Raw genomic sequence first — 14,377 nt, 5'->3', positions numbered from 1 at the left:
AAGTAACTTGTTTAAAAGATGAGAAGGCTGACTCAGCTGTAGATACCTCATGGGTGCTTCTAACACTGTCTCTGTTGACGTCGGGCAAGCCCAACTCTCTACCAGATTTGGGGAGACTTCTCCGCCTTGGCAAAATGAATGCCCTCCTTCTACTTCCTTTCAGGAGATTCCAGATCCCAGGAACCTACCCTTGATGGCAAGCTGGAAGACTTTCTTGCTGTTCTTCGGTACAGCCATCTTCACGTTTGAAGGCGTCGGTATGGTAAGATGGATGTAGGGTTTGATGGAATGGTCCCCAGTGCTCTCTATGAAAGCCAGTCATTGGTCTAGGTGTCTAAATAGTAGTATTTATGAAAAGTGCAGAATGTGATCTTCTCCTGGTGGAAGGGAAAGTCAGTACCCATTTACAGGGTGCCACCTGCCCCATGCACCACACCAAGACTTGAAGACTGAGTGAGAATTTACCATCAGGCCAGATGGAGTGGGGCACTCCTGGCTGTAGAAAATGTGGGAGAAGAAAGGGGGTGTGGCCCCTTCCTGACTCTGAGCTGCCTGGTGAAGGATGTCTGTGCTTGTGGGGGAACCTGCTAGCTTTCTTTCTACCTTTTCTTTCTCACCCTCCTTTCATCTCTAGGTTCTGTCTCTCAGAAACCAGATGAAGCATCCACAGCAGTTTTCTTTTGTTCTGTACTTGGGGATGTCCCTTGTCATCATCCTCTACACCTGCCTGGGGACACTGGGCTACATGAAGTTTGGGTCGAACACCCAGGCCAGCATCACCCTCAACTTGCCCAATTGCTGGTACGTCCCGGCCCATCTGGGGTTGGGGGGAAGGGGAGGGGAGTCACAGGGTCTGAGTCTTAGCAACAGAATGTGGCATCCCTGAGTTACCATTAGCAAAAATATTAACTGCTAGTGTTAGTATTATAATAACAGGTACGTTTAATAACCCAGGCATTGTGTATTATCTCATTTAAGTCTCCCAACAGCCCTATGGGTTAGCATTATTATTATCAACTCCGTTGAATGGATAAGGAAGTTGATATGTGGAGAGGCTGTAAGTAACTTGCCCAGCTCACACTGCTCATGCGAAGTTGAAACTTGAAACTGAATCTGTCTGACTCTATGGTTCACAGGCTGTCAGACAGGAATGATCTGAGAGTGTCTATGAAACAGAAATAGCAACAATAAAAAGTATAACTCCAGAGTAATGATTGAGGGGCCTGCAAGTGGACTGCTACTCAGGACCCCAATTCCAGAAATGGGCCTAAGCTGCCACTGCTATGCCCCACTTGGTTCTTGGACTGGAGTTCTTGCATTCAGTCGTTGATTCACTTACTCATTCATTCATTCATCCAGGAAGTGTTTTGGGGACTGGCACGTAGCATTCATCTAGTATTAGCTATTGTCATTATTCTGGCAGTATCGGGTGCAGAATGACTAAGCAGTCAGTAGAACCAAGTGTTTAAGAGCACAGATTCTACACCTGAGCAATGGGATTTGATCCTGGTTCTCACGTGACCTTGGATAAGCTAACCTAATCTTGCAGACCTCATTTCCATCCTCCATAAAATAAGGATAATACTCTCGCCTATTTGTATCAGTCAGGATAGGTTGTGCTCTGGTAATAAAATAAACCACTCCAAAGTCTCAACGGCTGAACACACAAATGCTTAATTGTATGTTCATGCTACATGTCCATTATGGGATGGCTGGGGCTCAGCTCTGCACCATCCCCACTCCAAGACCTAGACTGATGGAATAGCCACTCCCTGAAACATTGGTGGTTTCCATGGCAAAGGGCACATTGAATCATACCCTTTACCATGAAGCTGCTAAAGCTTCTCTAGGAAGTGACATATGTCTCTTCTGCTCACACTTCATCCGTCAAAGCAAGTGGCCACGCCTCACTCCAAGGGGCAGGGAAGTGAAATTCTACCATGTGTCTGGAAGACTGGGAGGTATTTGGCAAGCAGCGCAAATGACTGCCATGCTATCTCGGGGAGTGACTGTGAGGGTGAATTGGCTTAATATACATAAAATGCTTAGAAAATTGTCTGGCACGCAGTAAATGCTCACTGCATGTTAGCTATTATCACTGCTATGTCTCCGCGCAGCCTCGGTCTTTTGGAAGTGAGTAGGATGGTGGGGCGTTCATTTCCCATAAGGCCACAGCTGTAAAATGAGAAAAATGTCACCAGTCCCACCCACTTCACTGTGTTGTGGTAATGACTAGATGAGATAATAAACGTGGAATTTCTTTGAAGTGGTGACTTATTTTACACGAGTAAGATATCAGCCTAATATGCTGTTCTTATTCTGGGTAATTCGGGCTGCCACTAGCTACCTTGGGCAGGGCGGGTGCTTTCCTTCTGGGATATCAGCTGGAAAAAAACGTGCATCGGGTGCTGTGAGAACCTCACAGCTTCTCTGAACCTGGCTGGTGATGAGATTCTCCAGAGGAGCCTTAAAGAAGGAATGAACAAATATCCCCTCCCAATGAGCAAAAGACCAACAACCCAAGGAGAAATGGGCCTGAGCAAACAGTTCACAGGCAACTCAGAAGGTGACATTTTATATATTTGAAAAGCTACTCTGTCTCCCTCATAATCATAGCAATGCCAATTTTACAAAACACAACGGCACAGACCAGCATGTGTTCACACACTGGGTTTTGCCAAGGATGGAGGGAAGCAAGCACTCCATTATGCTGGGACAACAAATGTGCAATATGTCAAGAGCTATCAAAAAAAATCTTTTTAACATCTTTATTGGAGTATAAGTGCTTTACGATGGTATGTTAGTTTCTGCTTTACAACAAAATGAATCAGTTATATGTATATACATATGTTCCCATATCTCTTCCATCTTGAGTCTCCCTCCCTCCCACCCGCCCTATCCCACCCCTCCAGGTGATCACAAAGCACCGAGCTGATTTCCCTGTGCTATGCGGCTGCTTCCCACTAGCTATCTACCTTACGTTTGGTAGTGTATATACGTCCATGCCTCTCTCTTGCTTTGTCACAGCTTACCCTTCCCCCTCCCCATATCCTCAGGTCCATTCTCTAGTAGGTCTGTGGCTTTATTCCTGTCTTACCCCTAGGTTCTTCATGACTTTTTTTTTCTTAAATTCCATATATATGTGTTAGCATACGGCATTTGTCACTCTCTTTCTGACTTACTTCACTCTGTATGACAGACTCTAGGTCTATCCACCTCATTACAAATAGCTCAATTTCGTTTCTTTTTATGGCTGAGTAACATTCCATTGTATATACGTGCCACATCTTCTTTATCCATTCATCCGATGATGGACACTTAGGTTGTTTCCATCTCCGGGCTATTGTAAATAGAGCTGCAATGACCATTTTGGTACATGACTCTCTTTGAATTATGGTTTTCTCAGGGTATATGCCCAGTAGTGGGGTTGCTGGGTCATATGGTAGCTCTTTTTGCAGTTTTTTAAGGAACCTCCATACTGTTCTTCACAGTGGCTGTATCAATTTACATTCCCACCAACAGTGCAAGAGGGTCCCCTTTTCTCCACACCCTCTCCAGCATTTATTGTTTCTAGATTTTTTGATGATGGCCATTCTGACTGGTGTGAGATGATATCTCATTGTAATTTTGATTTGCATTTCTCTAATGATTAGTGATGTTGAGCATTCTTTCATGTGTTTGTTGGCAGTCTGTATATCTTCTTTGGAGAAATGTCTATTTAGGTCTTCTGCCCATTTTTGGATTGGGTTTTTTGTTATTAAGCTGCATGAGCTGCTTATAAACTTTGGAGATTAATCCTTTGTCAGTTGCTTCATTTGCAAATATTTTCTCCCATTCTGAGGGTTGTCTTTTGGTCTTGTTTATGGTTTCCTTTGCTGTGCAAAAGCTTTGAAGTTTCATTAGGTTCCATTTGTTTATTTTTATTTCCATTTCTCTAGGAGGTGGGTCAAAAGGGATCTTGCTGTGATTTATGTCATAGAGTGTCCTGCCTATGTTTTCCTCTAAGAGTTTGATAGTGTCTGGCCTTACATTTAGGTCTTTAATCCATTTTGAGCTTATTTTTGTGTATGGTGTTAGGGAGTGATCTAATCTCATACTTTTACATGTACCTGTCCAGTTTTCCCAGCACCACTTATTGAAGAGTCTGTCCTTTCTCCACTGTACATTCCTGCCTCCTTTATCAAAGATAAGGTGACCATATGTGCGTGGGTTTATCTCTGGGCTTTCTATCCTGTTCCATTGATCTATCTTTCTGTTTTTGTGCCAGTACCATACTGTCTTGATTACTGTAGCTTTGTAGTATAGTCTGAAGTCAGGCAGCCTGATTCCTCCAGCTCCGTTTTTCATTCTCAAGATTGCTTTGGCTATTCGGGGTCTTTTGTGTTTCCATACAAATTGTGAAATTTTCTGTTCTAGTTCTGTGAAAAATGCCAGTGGTAGTTTGATAGGGATTGCATTGAATCTGTAGATTGCTTTGGGTAGTAGAGTCATTTTCACAATGTTGATTCTTCCAATCCAAGAACATGGTATATCTCTCCATCTATTTGGATCATCTTTAATTTCTTTCATCAGTGTCCTATAATTTTCTGCATACAGGGCTTTTGTCTCCTTAGGTAGGTTTATTCCTAGATATTTTATTCTTTTTGTTGCAATGGTAAATGGGAGTGTTTTCTTGATTTCACTTTCAGATTTTTCATCATTAGTGTATAGGAATACCAGAGATTTCTGTGCATTAATTTTGTATCCTGCTACTTTACCAAATTCATTGATTAGCTCTAGTAGTTTTCTGATAGCATCTTTGGGATTCTCTATGTATAGTATCATGTCATCTGCAAACAGTGACAGCTTTACTTCTTTTCTGATTTGGATTCCTTTTATTTCCTTTTCTTCTCTGATTGCTGTGGCTAAAACTTCCAAAACTATGTTGAATAACAGTGGTGAGAGTGGGCAACCTTGTCTTGTTCCTGATCTTAGTGGAAATGGTTTCAGTTTTTCACCATTGAGGACGATGTTGGCTGTGGGTTTGTCATATATGGCCATTATTATGTTGAGGAAAGTTCCCTCTATGCCTACTTTCTGCAGGGTTTTTATCATAAATGGGTGTTGAATTTTATCGAAAGCTTTCTCTGCATCTATTGAGAAGATCATATGGTTTTTCTCCTTCAATTTGTTAATATGGTATATCACGTTGATTGATTTGCGTATATTGAAGAATCCTTGCATTCCTGGAATAAACCCCACTTGATCATGGTGTATGATCCACTTAATGTGCTGTTGGATTGTTTGCTAGTATTTTGTTGAGGATTTTTGCATCTATGTTCATCAGTGATATTGGCCTGTAGTTTTCTTTCTTTGTGACATCCTTGTCTGGTTTTGGTATCAGGGTGATGGTGGCCTCGTAGAATGAGTTTGGGAGTGTTCTTCCCTCTGCTGTATTTTGGAAGAGTTTGAGAAGGATAGGTGTTAGCTCTTCTCTAAATATTTGATAGAATTCGCCTGTGAAGCCATCTGGTCCTGGCCTTTTGTTTGTTGGAAGATTTTTAATCACAGTTTCAATTTCAGTGCTTGTGATTGGTCTGTCCATATTTTCTATTTCTTCCTGATTCAGTCTTGGCAGCTTGTGCATTTCTAAGAATTTGTGCATTTCTTCCAGGTTGTCCATTTTATTGGCATAGAGTTGCTTGTAGTAATCTCTCATGATCTTTTGTATTTCTGCAGTGTCAGTTGTTACTTCTCCTTTTTCATTTCTAATTCTATTGATTTCAGTCTTCTCCTTTTTTTTCTTGATGAGTCTGGCTAATGGTTTATCAATTTTGTTTATCTTCTCAAAGAACCAGCTTTTAGTTTTATTGATCTTTGCTATCGTTTCCTTCATTTCTTTTTCATTTATTTCTGATCTGATTTTTATGATTTCTTTCCTTCTGCTAACTTTGGGTTTTTTTTGTTCTTCTTTCTCTAATTGCTTTAGGTGCAAGGTTAGGTTGTTTATGCGAGATGTTTCCTGTTTCTTAAGGTAGGACTGTATTGCTATAAACTTCCCTCTTAGAACTGCTTTTGCTGCATCCCATAGATTTTGGGTCTTCGTGTCTCCATTGTCATTTGTTTCTAGGTATTTTTTTATTTCCTCTTTGATTTCTTCAGTGATCACTTTGGTATTAAGTAGTGTATTGTTTAGCCTCCATGTGTTTGTATTTTTTTACAGATCTTTTCCTGTAATTGACATCTAGTCTCATAGCTTTGTGGTCGGAAAAGATACTTGATACAATTTCAATTTTCTTAAATTTACCAAGGCTTGATTTGTGACCCAAGATATGATCTATCCTGGAGAATGTTCCATGAGCACTAGAGAAAGATGTGTATTCTGTTGTTTTTGGATGGAATGTCCTATAAATATCAGTTAAGTCCATCTTGTTTAATGTATCATTTAAAGCTTGTGTTTCCTTATTTCTTTTCATTTTGGATGATCTGTCCATTGGTGAAAGTGGGGTGTTAAAGTCCCCTACTATGAATGTGTTACTGTCGATCTCCCCTTTTATGGCTGTTAGTATTTGCCTTATGTATTGAGGTGCTCCTATGTTGGGTGCATAAATATTTACAATTGTTATATCTTCTTCTTGGATCGATCCCTTGATCATTATGTAGTGTCCTTCTTTGTCTCTTGTAATAGTCTTTATTTTAAAGTCTATTTTGTCTGATATGAGAATTGCTACTCCAGCTTTCTTTTGGTTTCCATTTGCATTAAATATCTTTTTCCATCCCCTTACTTTCAGTCTGTATGTGTCTCTAGGTCTGAAGTGGGTCTCTTGTAGACAGCAAATATATGGGTCTTGTTTTTGTATCCATTCAGCCAGTCTGTGTCTTTTGGAGGGAGCATTTAGTCAATTTACATTTAAGGTAATTATCGATATGTATGTTCCTATTCCCATTTTCTTAATTGTTTTGGGTTCGTTATTGTAGGTCTTTTCCTTCTCTTGTGTTTCTTGCCTAGAGAAAGATCCTTTAGCAGTTGTTGTAAAGCTGGTTTGGTGGTGCTGAACTCTCTCAGCTTTTGCTTGTCTGTAAAGGTTTTAATTTCTCCATCAAATCTGAATGAGATCCTTGCTGGGTAATATTGGTTGCAGGTTTTTCTCTGTCATCACTTTAAATATGTCCTGCCAGTCCCTTCTGGCTTGCAGAGTTTCTGCTGAAAGATCAGCTGTTAACCTTATGGGGATTCCCTTGTGTGTTATTTGTTGTTTTTCCCTTGCTGCTTTTAATATGTTTTCTTTGTATTTAATTTTTGACAGTTTGATTAATATGTGTCTTGGTGTATTTCTCCTTGGATTTATCCTGTATGGGACTCTCTGTGCTTCCTGGACTTGATTAACTATTTCCTTTCCCATATTAGGGAAGTTTTCAACTATAATCTCTTCAAATATTTTCTCAGTCCCTTTCTTTTTCTCTTCTTCTTCTGGAACCCCTATAATTCGAATGTTGGTGTGTTTAATGTTGTCCCAGAGGTCTCTGAGACTGTCCTCAGTTCTTTTCATTCTTTTTTCTTTATTCTGCTCTGCAGTAGTTATTTCTAGTATTTTATCTTCCAGGTCACTTATCCGTTCTTCTGCCTCAGTTATTCTGCTATTGATCCCATCTAGAGTATTTTTCATTTCATTTATTGTGTTGTTCATCATTGTTTGTTTCCTCTTTAGTTCTTCTAGGTCCTTGTTAAATATTTCTTGCATTTTGTCTATTCTGTTTCCAAGATTTTGGATCATCTTTACTATCATTATTCTGAATTCTTTTTCAGGTAGACTGCCTATTTCCTCTTCATTTGTTAGGTCTGGTGGGTTTTTATCTTGCTCCTTCATCTGCTGTGTGTTTTTCTGTCTTCTCATTTTGCTTATCTTACTGTGTTTGGGGTCTCCTTTTTGCAGGCTGCAGGTTCGTAGTTCCCGTTGTTTTTAGTGTCTGTCCCCAGTGGCTACGGTTAGTTCAGTGGGTTGTGTAGGCTTCCTGGTGGAGGGGACTAGTGCCTGTGTTCTGGTGGATGAGGCTGGATCTTGTCTTTCTAGTGGGCAGGTCCATGTCTGGTGGTGTGTTTTGGGGTGTCTGTGGACTTATTATGATTTTACGCAGACTCTCTGCTAATGGGTGGGGTTGTGTTCCTGTCTTGCTAGTTGTTTGGCATAGGATGTTTAGCACTGTAGCTTGCTGGTCGTTGAGTGAAGCTGGGTGCTGGTGTTGAGATGGAGATCTCTGGGAGATTTTTGCCGTTTGATATTATGTGGAGCTGGGAGGTCTCTTGTGGACCAGTGTCCTGAAGTTGGCTCTCCCACCTCAGAGGCACAGCACTGACTCCTGGCTGCAGCACTGAGAGCCTTTCATCCACACGGCTCAGAATAAAAGGGATAAAAAGTAGAAAGAAAGAATTAGTAGAAAGAAAGAAAGAAAGGAAGGAAGGAAGGAGGGAGGGAGGGAGGCAGGAAGGAAGGAAGGAGGGAAGGAAGGAAGGAAAAAAAGAAAGAAAGAAGATAAAGTAAAATAAAGTAAGATAAAATATAATAAAGTTATTAAAATAAAAAAATAATTATTAAGAGAAAAACAAAAACAACAACAAAAAACAACGGACGGTTAGGGCCGTAGGACAAATGGTGGAAGCAAAGCTATACAGACAAAATCTCACACAGAAGCATACACATACACACTCACAAAAAAAGGAAAAGGGGGAAAAATCATAAATCTTGCTCTCAAAGTCCACCTCCTTAATTTGGGATGATTCGTTGTCTATTCATGTATTCCACAGCTGCAGGGTACATCAAATTGATTGTGGAGCTTTAATCCGCTGCTTCTGAGGTTGCTGGGAGAGATTTCCTTTTCTCTTCTTTGTTCTCACAGCTCCCAGGGGCTCAGCTTTGGATTTGGCCCCACCTCGGCGTGTAGGTAGCCGGAGGGCCTCTGTTCTTTGCTCAGACAGGACGGGGTTAAAGGAGCCGCTGATTCGGGGGCCCTGGCTCACTCAGGCCGGGGGGGACGAAAGGGCACGGAGTGCAGGGCGAGCCTGCGGCGGCAGAGGCCGGCATGACGTTGCACCAGCCTGAGGCGCGCCGTGCGTTCTCCCGGGGAAGTTGTCCCTGGATCCCGGGACCCTGGCAGTGGCGGGCTGCACAGGTTCCTGGGAGGGGAGGTGTGGATAGTGACCTGTGCTCGCACACAGGCTTCTTGGTGGTGGCAGCAGCAGCCTTAGCGTCTCATGCCTGTCTCTGGGGTCCGCGCTTTTAGCCGCGTCTTGCGCCAGTCTCTGGAGCTCCTTTAAGCAGTGCTCTTAATGCCCTCTCCTCGCGCACCAGGAAACAAAGAGGGAAGGAAAAGTCTCTTGCCTCTTCTGCAGGTCCAGACTTTCCCCCGTACTACCTCCCGGCCAGCCGTGGCGCACTAACCCCCTGCAGGTTGTGTTCAAGCCACCAGTCCTCTCCCGGCGCTCCTTCCGAAGACGGAGCCTCAGCTCCCAGCCCCGCCCAACCCGGCGGGTGAGCAGACAAGCCTCTCGGGCTGGTGAGTGCCGGTCGGCACCAATCCTCTGTGCGGGAATCTCTCCGCTTTTCACCCCTGTTGCTGCGCTCTCCTCCGCGGCACCGAAGCTTTCCCCCTCCGCCCCCCGCAGTCTCCGCCCGCGAAGGGGCTTCTAGTGTATGGAAACGTTTCCTCCTTCACAGCTCCCTCCCACTGGTGCAGGGCCCGTCCCTATCCTTTTGTCTCTGTTTATTCGTTTTTCTTTTGCCCTACTCAGGTACGTGGGGGGTTTCTTTTCTTTTGGGAGGTCTGAGGTCTTCTGCCAGCGTTCAGTAGGAGTTGTTACACGTGTAGATGTATTTCTGGTGTATCTGTGGGGAGGAAGTTGATCTCCGCGTCTTACTCTTCCGCCATCTTCCCGGAAGCCTCCCAAACTTTTATTTTTTATTTTATTTCTTTTTATTGAGGTATAGTTGATGTATAATATTATATAAGTTTCAAGTGTACAACATAGTGATTCACAATTTTCAAAGATTATATTCCATTTATAGTTATTATAAAATATTGGCTATATTCTCTGTGTTGTACAATATATCCTCTAGCTCATTTATTTTATACACAGTAGTTTGTATCTCTTAATCCCCTACCCCTATCTTGCCCCTCCCCCATCCCTCTCCCCACTGGTAATCACTAGTTGGTTCTCTATATCTGTGAATGTGCTTCTGTTTTGTTATATTCATTAGTTTGTTTTATTTTTTAGATTCCACATATAAGTGACATCATACAGTATTTGTCTTTCTCTGTCTGACTTATTTCACTTAACATAATACCCTCCAAGTCCATCCATGTTTTTGCAAATGGCAAAATTTCATTCTTGTTTAGGGCTGAGTAGTATTCCATTGTGTGTATCTGTGTGTGTGTGTGTGTGTGTGTGTAACATACATATATATATGTATATACACACTGTGTTGAACATGGGGGTACATGTATCTTTTTGAATTAGTGTTTTAATTTATTTTTTCAATTATATACCCAGGAGTAGAACTGCTGGGTCATATGGTAGTTTTGTTTTTAGTTTTTTGAGGAACGTCTATACTGTTTTCCACAGTGGCTGCACTAATTTACAACACTGTATGATAGTACCGTTTTCTGAGAGCTATCAAAATGCTAAATCACATACTTTCACCCAACATTTTTACTTCTGGGGTCGTATACTGTATGTGCATAGGTATATGTACAAGCATATTCTTTACTGCATTGTTTACTGGCAAAAGACTAGGAATAATCTAAATATCCATTAATTGGAGACTGGTTAAAAAATTATAGTATATCCATGCAATTGGAATATCAAGCAGCTGTTAAATAGAAGAGCCAGAGCTATGTATCTGTGTGTACTGATAGGGAACAACCTCTAAGAAATATTTAATGACTAAAAGCAGAGATCAATGGTGTGTAGACGATGCTTCTGTGTGTGTGTGTACACCTACATTCTGTGTAAGTTTGTATCTACACTATTGCTGGAAGTGCTTCAAGAAAATTGTTTGAAGAGTTGCCTATGGAGAGAGGAACTGGAGACTGGGAATCAAAGGTGGGAGGGAGTCCTGGTATGACCTTTGTACTGTGAAATTTACTCCATACAGGTATACCTTTTTTAAAAAGTAAAAGAAAAAAAGAAAGGCACAGATTCCTGAACCACAGGCCTATTGAACGAGAATCTCCAAGAATGTACACTTTTAATAAGCTTCCCAGGTGGCTCTGGTGGCGGGTCAGGCTGAGTCAGTGGAAGTTAGGCAATTCTATAACTCAACTAGTCCCAGCTTCCAAGCAGTGGATGAGTCCTGTGCGGCCCTGCCCAGGAGCCACGTCGAATTTCACGTGCTGTCCCTCTCTCTGCAGGTTGTACCAGTCGGTCAAGCTGATGTACTCCATCGGCATCTTCTTCACTTATGCCCTCCAGTTCCATGTGCCAGCTGAGATCATCATCCCCGTCGTCATCTCCCAGGCGTCAGAGAGCTGGGTGCTGTTTGCAGACCTGTCTGTCCGCACGGCCTTGGTCTGTCTGACCTGTGAGTAAGATAAAAGGGCTCTCTTTGACCAAAGCTGTGGCCGGGAGCCACACTGACAGCTACCCCCATCACTGGCTCGGCCACTAGCCAAGCAAGATATTTCACTTTCCGGAACCGCAACTTTCCAACTGAAAAGTGGGCTTAACAGAACTGTCACATAGTAAATGTTATAGTAATCTCTACTGTCTACACATAGAAAGAATACATTGACTGGTTTGAGGGAGAAAGAGGCGTCATTTATTCATTCCTATATGCCTCCTATATGTCAGGCACAGCACTGACATTATCTAAGACTCATGACAGCCTAACTATGTAATATGACCAATTGAAGGAACTATGACCCAGGAAATTAAGTAACATGCTAACATCATAAACAGCTGCTAAGCGACAGAGCTGGGATTTGAATGCAGGTTGTGTAGCACCAAAGTCTGTGTTTTCCATTGTGCCATATTCCTTCCTATCATAAATTAAGGTCAAGTCTCCTTAAAGTGGCGTTTAACTATAGAGAAAAACCCCAAGGGGCTGATTTGTTACAGTCTTGGAAGTCATTTTCTCCTCCCTTCCTCCGTCCCTCCCTTTCTTCCTTCCTTCCTGCTTCCTTCCATTCATTCATCCATTCATTACCTCATTCATTCTACACAGGTGCCATTGTAGATGTTTGGGAAACATTGTGAACAGGGCTGGGAAACTCTTTCTCTGAAGCATGTTCAGAGAAAGAAGATCAAAACAGGTGTCCCATGAAGAATGAGGGAAAGAACTATGGAGGTTTTGCCTGGAGAAGCAAAGGCTTGGGGAAATTCTATATCTGGTCTCAAACACCTGTGGGATTATTGTGCAAGAGAGAGAGCAGATTTCATCTTAAAGTCTCCAGGAGTCAGTGTTTACAGTTGAGGGAATCCCATCTCAGTTCAGGGTCAGGAGAAAGTGTGTAAATCTTGGAGCAGACCAGCAGAACAATATACTACCAGATGCTATACTCCACATAACTGGAGTTCTATAAGCAGAAACAGCTTGGCCTAAGGTGTTGTTAGACCAACTTGTTGTTACAGAGAGTTCCCAGTCTGTACCAAGACATCAGGAACCTGTAAATACATTGTTTTGAGATCTTTCCCAATAGGAAGGGTGTACATTGAAGAGAAACACTGAGTAGTTCAGGCCACTTGGTATCAGGGAAAGGGCATCATTAGAGACAGCTGACTTTCAATGACATGTCCTGCTTCTGTTCTGTGCTGAATGACCACTTCTTCCTCTTTTATTCATCTGTCAATTCTGTTATCCTTCATTCAGTAATCATTTGTTGAACACCTACTATGTGCCTGACATTGTGCTAGGTGCTAGGGATACAATAATGAATCATGAAAAAGACATGGCTCCTGCCCCCATGAGGCTTATAGTTTGAGTGGGAAATATATGCAGGCAAATAATTATAGCACACTGTGATGAATGTTAAGATGGTACACAGTGATGTACCAGAGGTTAGTTAAAACTGTAAGAAGAGGCTACCCTAAGAGCACCTGAGAAGGTCCTATAACTTAGCCTGGGCCAGGTCAGGAAGTCCTCGCCACTGGAGTGATATTTCAGTTAAGACCTAAAAGATAATTAGGAGGCAGGTGGAGCAGTGGAGAATGTACCACGTGCAGTGAGCAGGCTCTGCACAGATTGGAGGCAAGTACTTACATACGGCCTCTCTGGAGAACTGAAAGCATAAGGAGTGATAAGACGCGAAGCCAGAGGATTTGGCAGGGCCCAAGTCCTAAGGGACCTTGTGCTAAGGAGATCAGGCAGTGGGGAAGGGCCCACAGCAATGGGTTAGCATGACCAGATCTGACCCTTCTAGAGCACTCCTCCAGTCCACCGTGCATTGTAGCTTTCCTTGAGCATATCTTCTCTCTGCCCTGTCTGCATGAGCTCTCCTAAAGAACAGACACTGAATTTTCTCTGTACTTCCTCCAGTAAGCAATTTATTAAATATCTGATAATGGAAAGCTGTGGACGAGGATCATCCCATCAGAGAGGTGATGGATTCTCAACTGTGAGAGTCTATGAGTTTCTCTTGTTCTCTGATTAGATGTGCTGGAGCAATTTCAGAAAGAGGTGATGTTTTCTTCAAGACCCAGAAAGCTAGTCTGCGTGCTTTCCAGAGCTGGTTTTCCCTAATTTATTCCTAGGAAAATCATATGGCTGTATAAAGTTAACTCACATAATTTATATGTTTATTCATTCAAATATCAAAATTGGACTCCCCTCGAAAATCCATGTTATATGTTCATTGTATGTATAAAAGGTGGAAATCTAAGAGTGTCTATGGAAGAGAAGAGATGGTGAGTGAGCCGCCTAATGCTGTCTGCATGTTTTATATCCTCCTTAATTACCAGTTTCCTTCTAAGAGTAGGAAAACCAGTGGTTGAGAGTCTGAGAGCAGCAGAGCCATCTCTCATTGTTTATCCACCCTTGCTTCTAGACAGCGACTATATTGTGTAGATTAGTACAAATTCACTGTAGATGCAGTGCCTGGGCAAGAGTCAAGCATTTATCAAGCACCTACTGTATATCAAGTTCTTTCACGTACATTAGAGGCAACCTAGTAGGGTGGAAAGGGCCTTAGATTGGACATTTCAGTGGCTTCTCATCTCAGCTCTGTGTCACCTTGGGCACAACCCATTCCCTCTAGAGCTCTAGATTTCCCCAGCTCTGTGATGACAAGGTTATAATAGATAGGTGGTAGAGGATCCTTTTCAATAAATATTATATGTGAAAAACCCAATAGATAAAACATAAAAGGAGAGCATGTTTTGGCAGCTAAAACAGAGGTGGGAGTCCAG

The 14,377-nt window shown here is 42.3% G+C and overlaps 1 protein-coding gene across 1 annotated transcript in view; it reads left to right on the top strand.

Moving 5' to 3' along the window:
• SLC36A3 (solute carrier family 36 member 3) overlaps positions 1-14,377 on the top strand; it is a 47,541-nt gene that overhangs the window by 21,847 nt on the left and 11,317 nt on the right. The window contains exons 7-9 of the mRNA XM_022590187.3: positions 164-262; positions 635-801; positions 11,386-11,555. Coding sequence (XP_022445895.1) covers positions 164-262; positions 635-801; positions 11,386-11,555 — 436 coding nt within the window. The remainder of the gene's footprint in view (positions 1-163; positions 263-634; positions 802-11,385; positions 11,556-14,377) is intronic.

This window comes from Delphinapterus leucas, chromosome 3, assembly GCF_059928025.1.
Source record: "Delphinapterus leucas isolate spDelLeu-1000000601 "Yukka" chromosome 3, BTC_Dleu_Yukka2, whole genome shotgun sequence".
Classification (NCBI taxonomy): domain Eukaryota; kingdom Metazoa; phylum Chordata; class Mammalia; order Artiodactyla; family Monodontidae; genus Delphinapterus; species Delphinapterus leucas.
The sequence above is the reverse complement of the archived record's forward strand: the minus strand, read 5'-3'. Positions and strand labels throughout refer to the sequence as shown.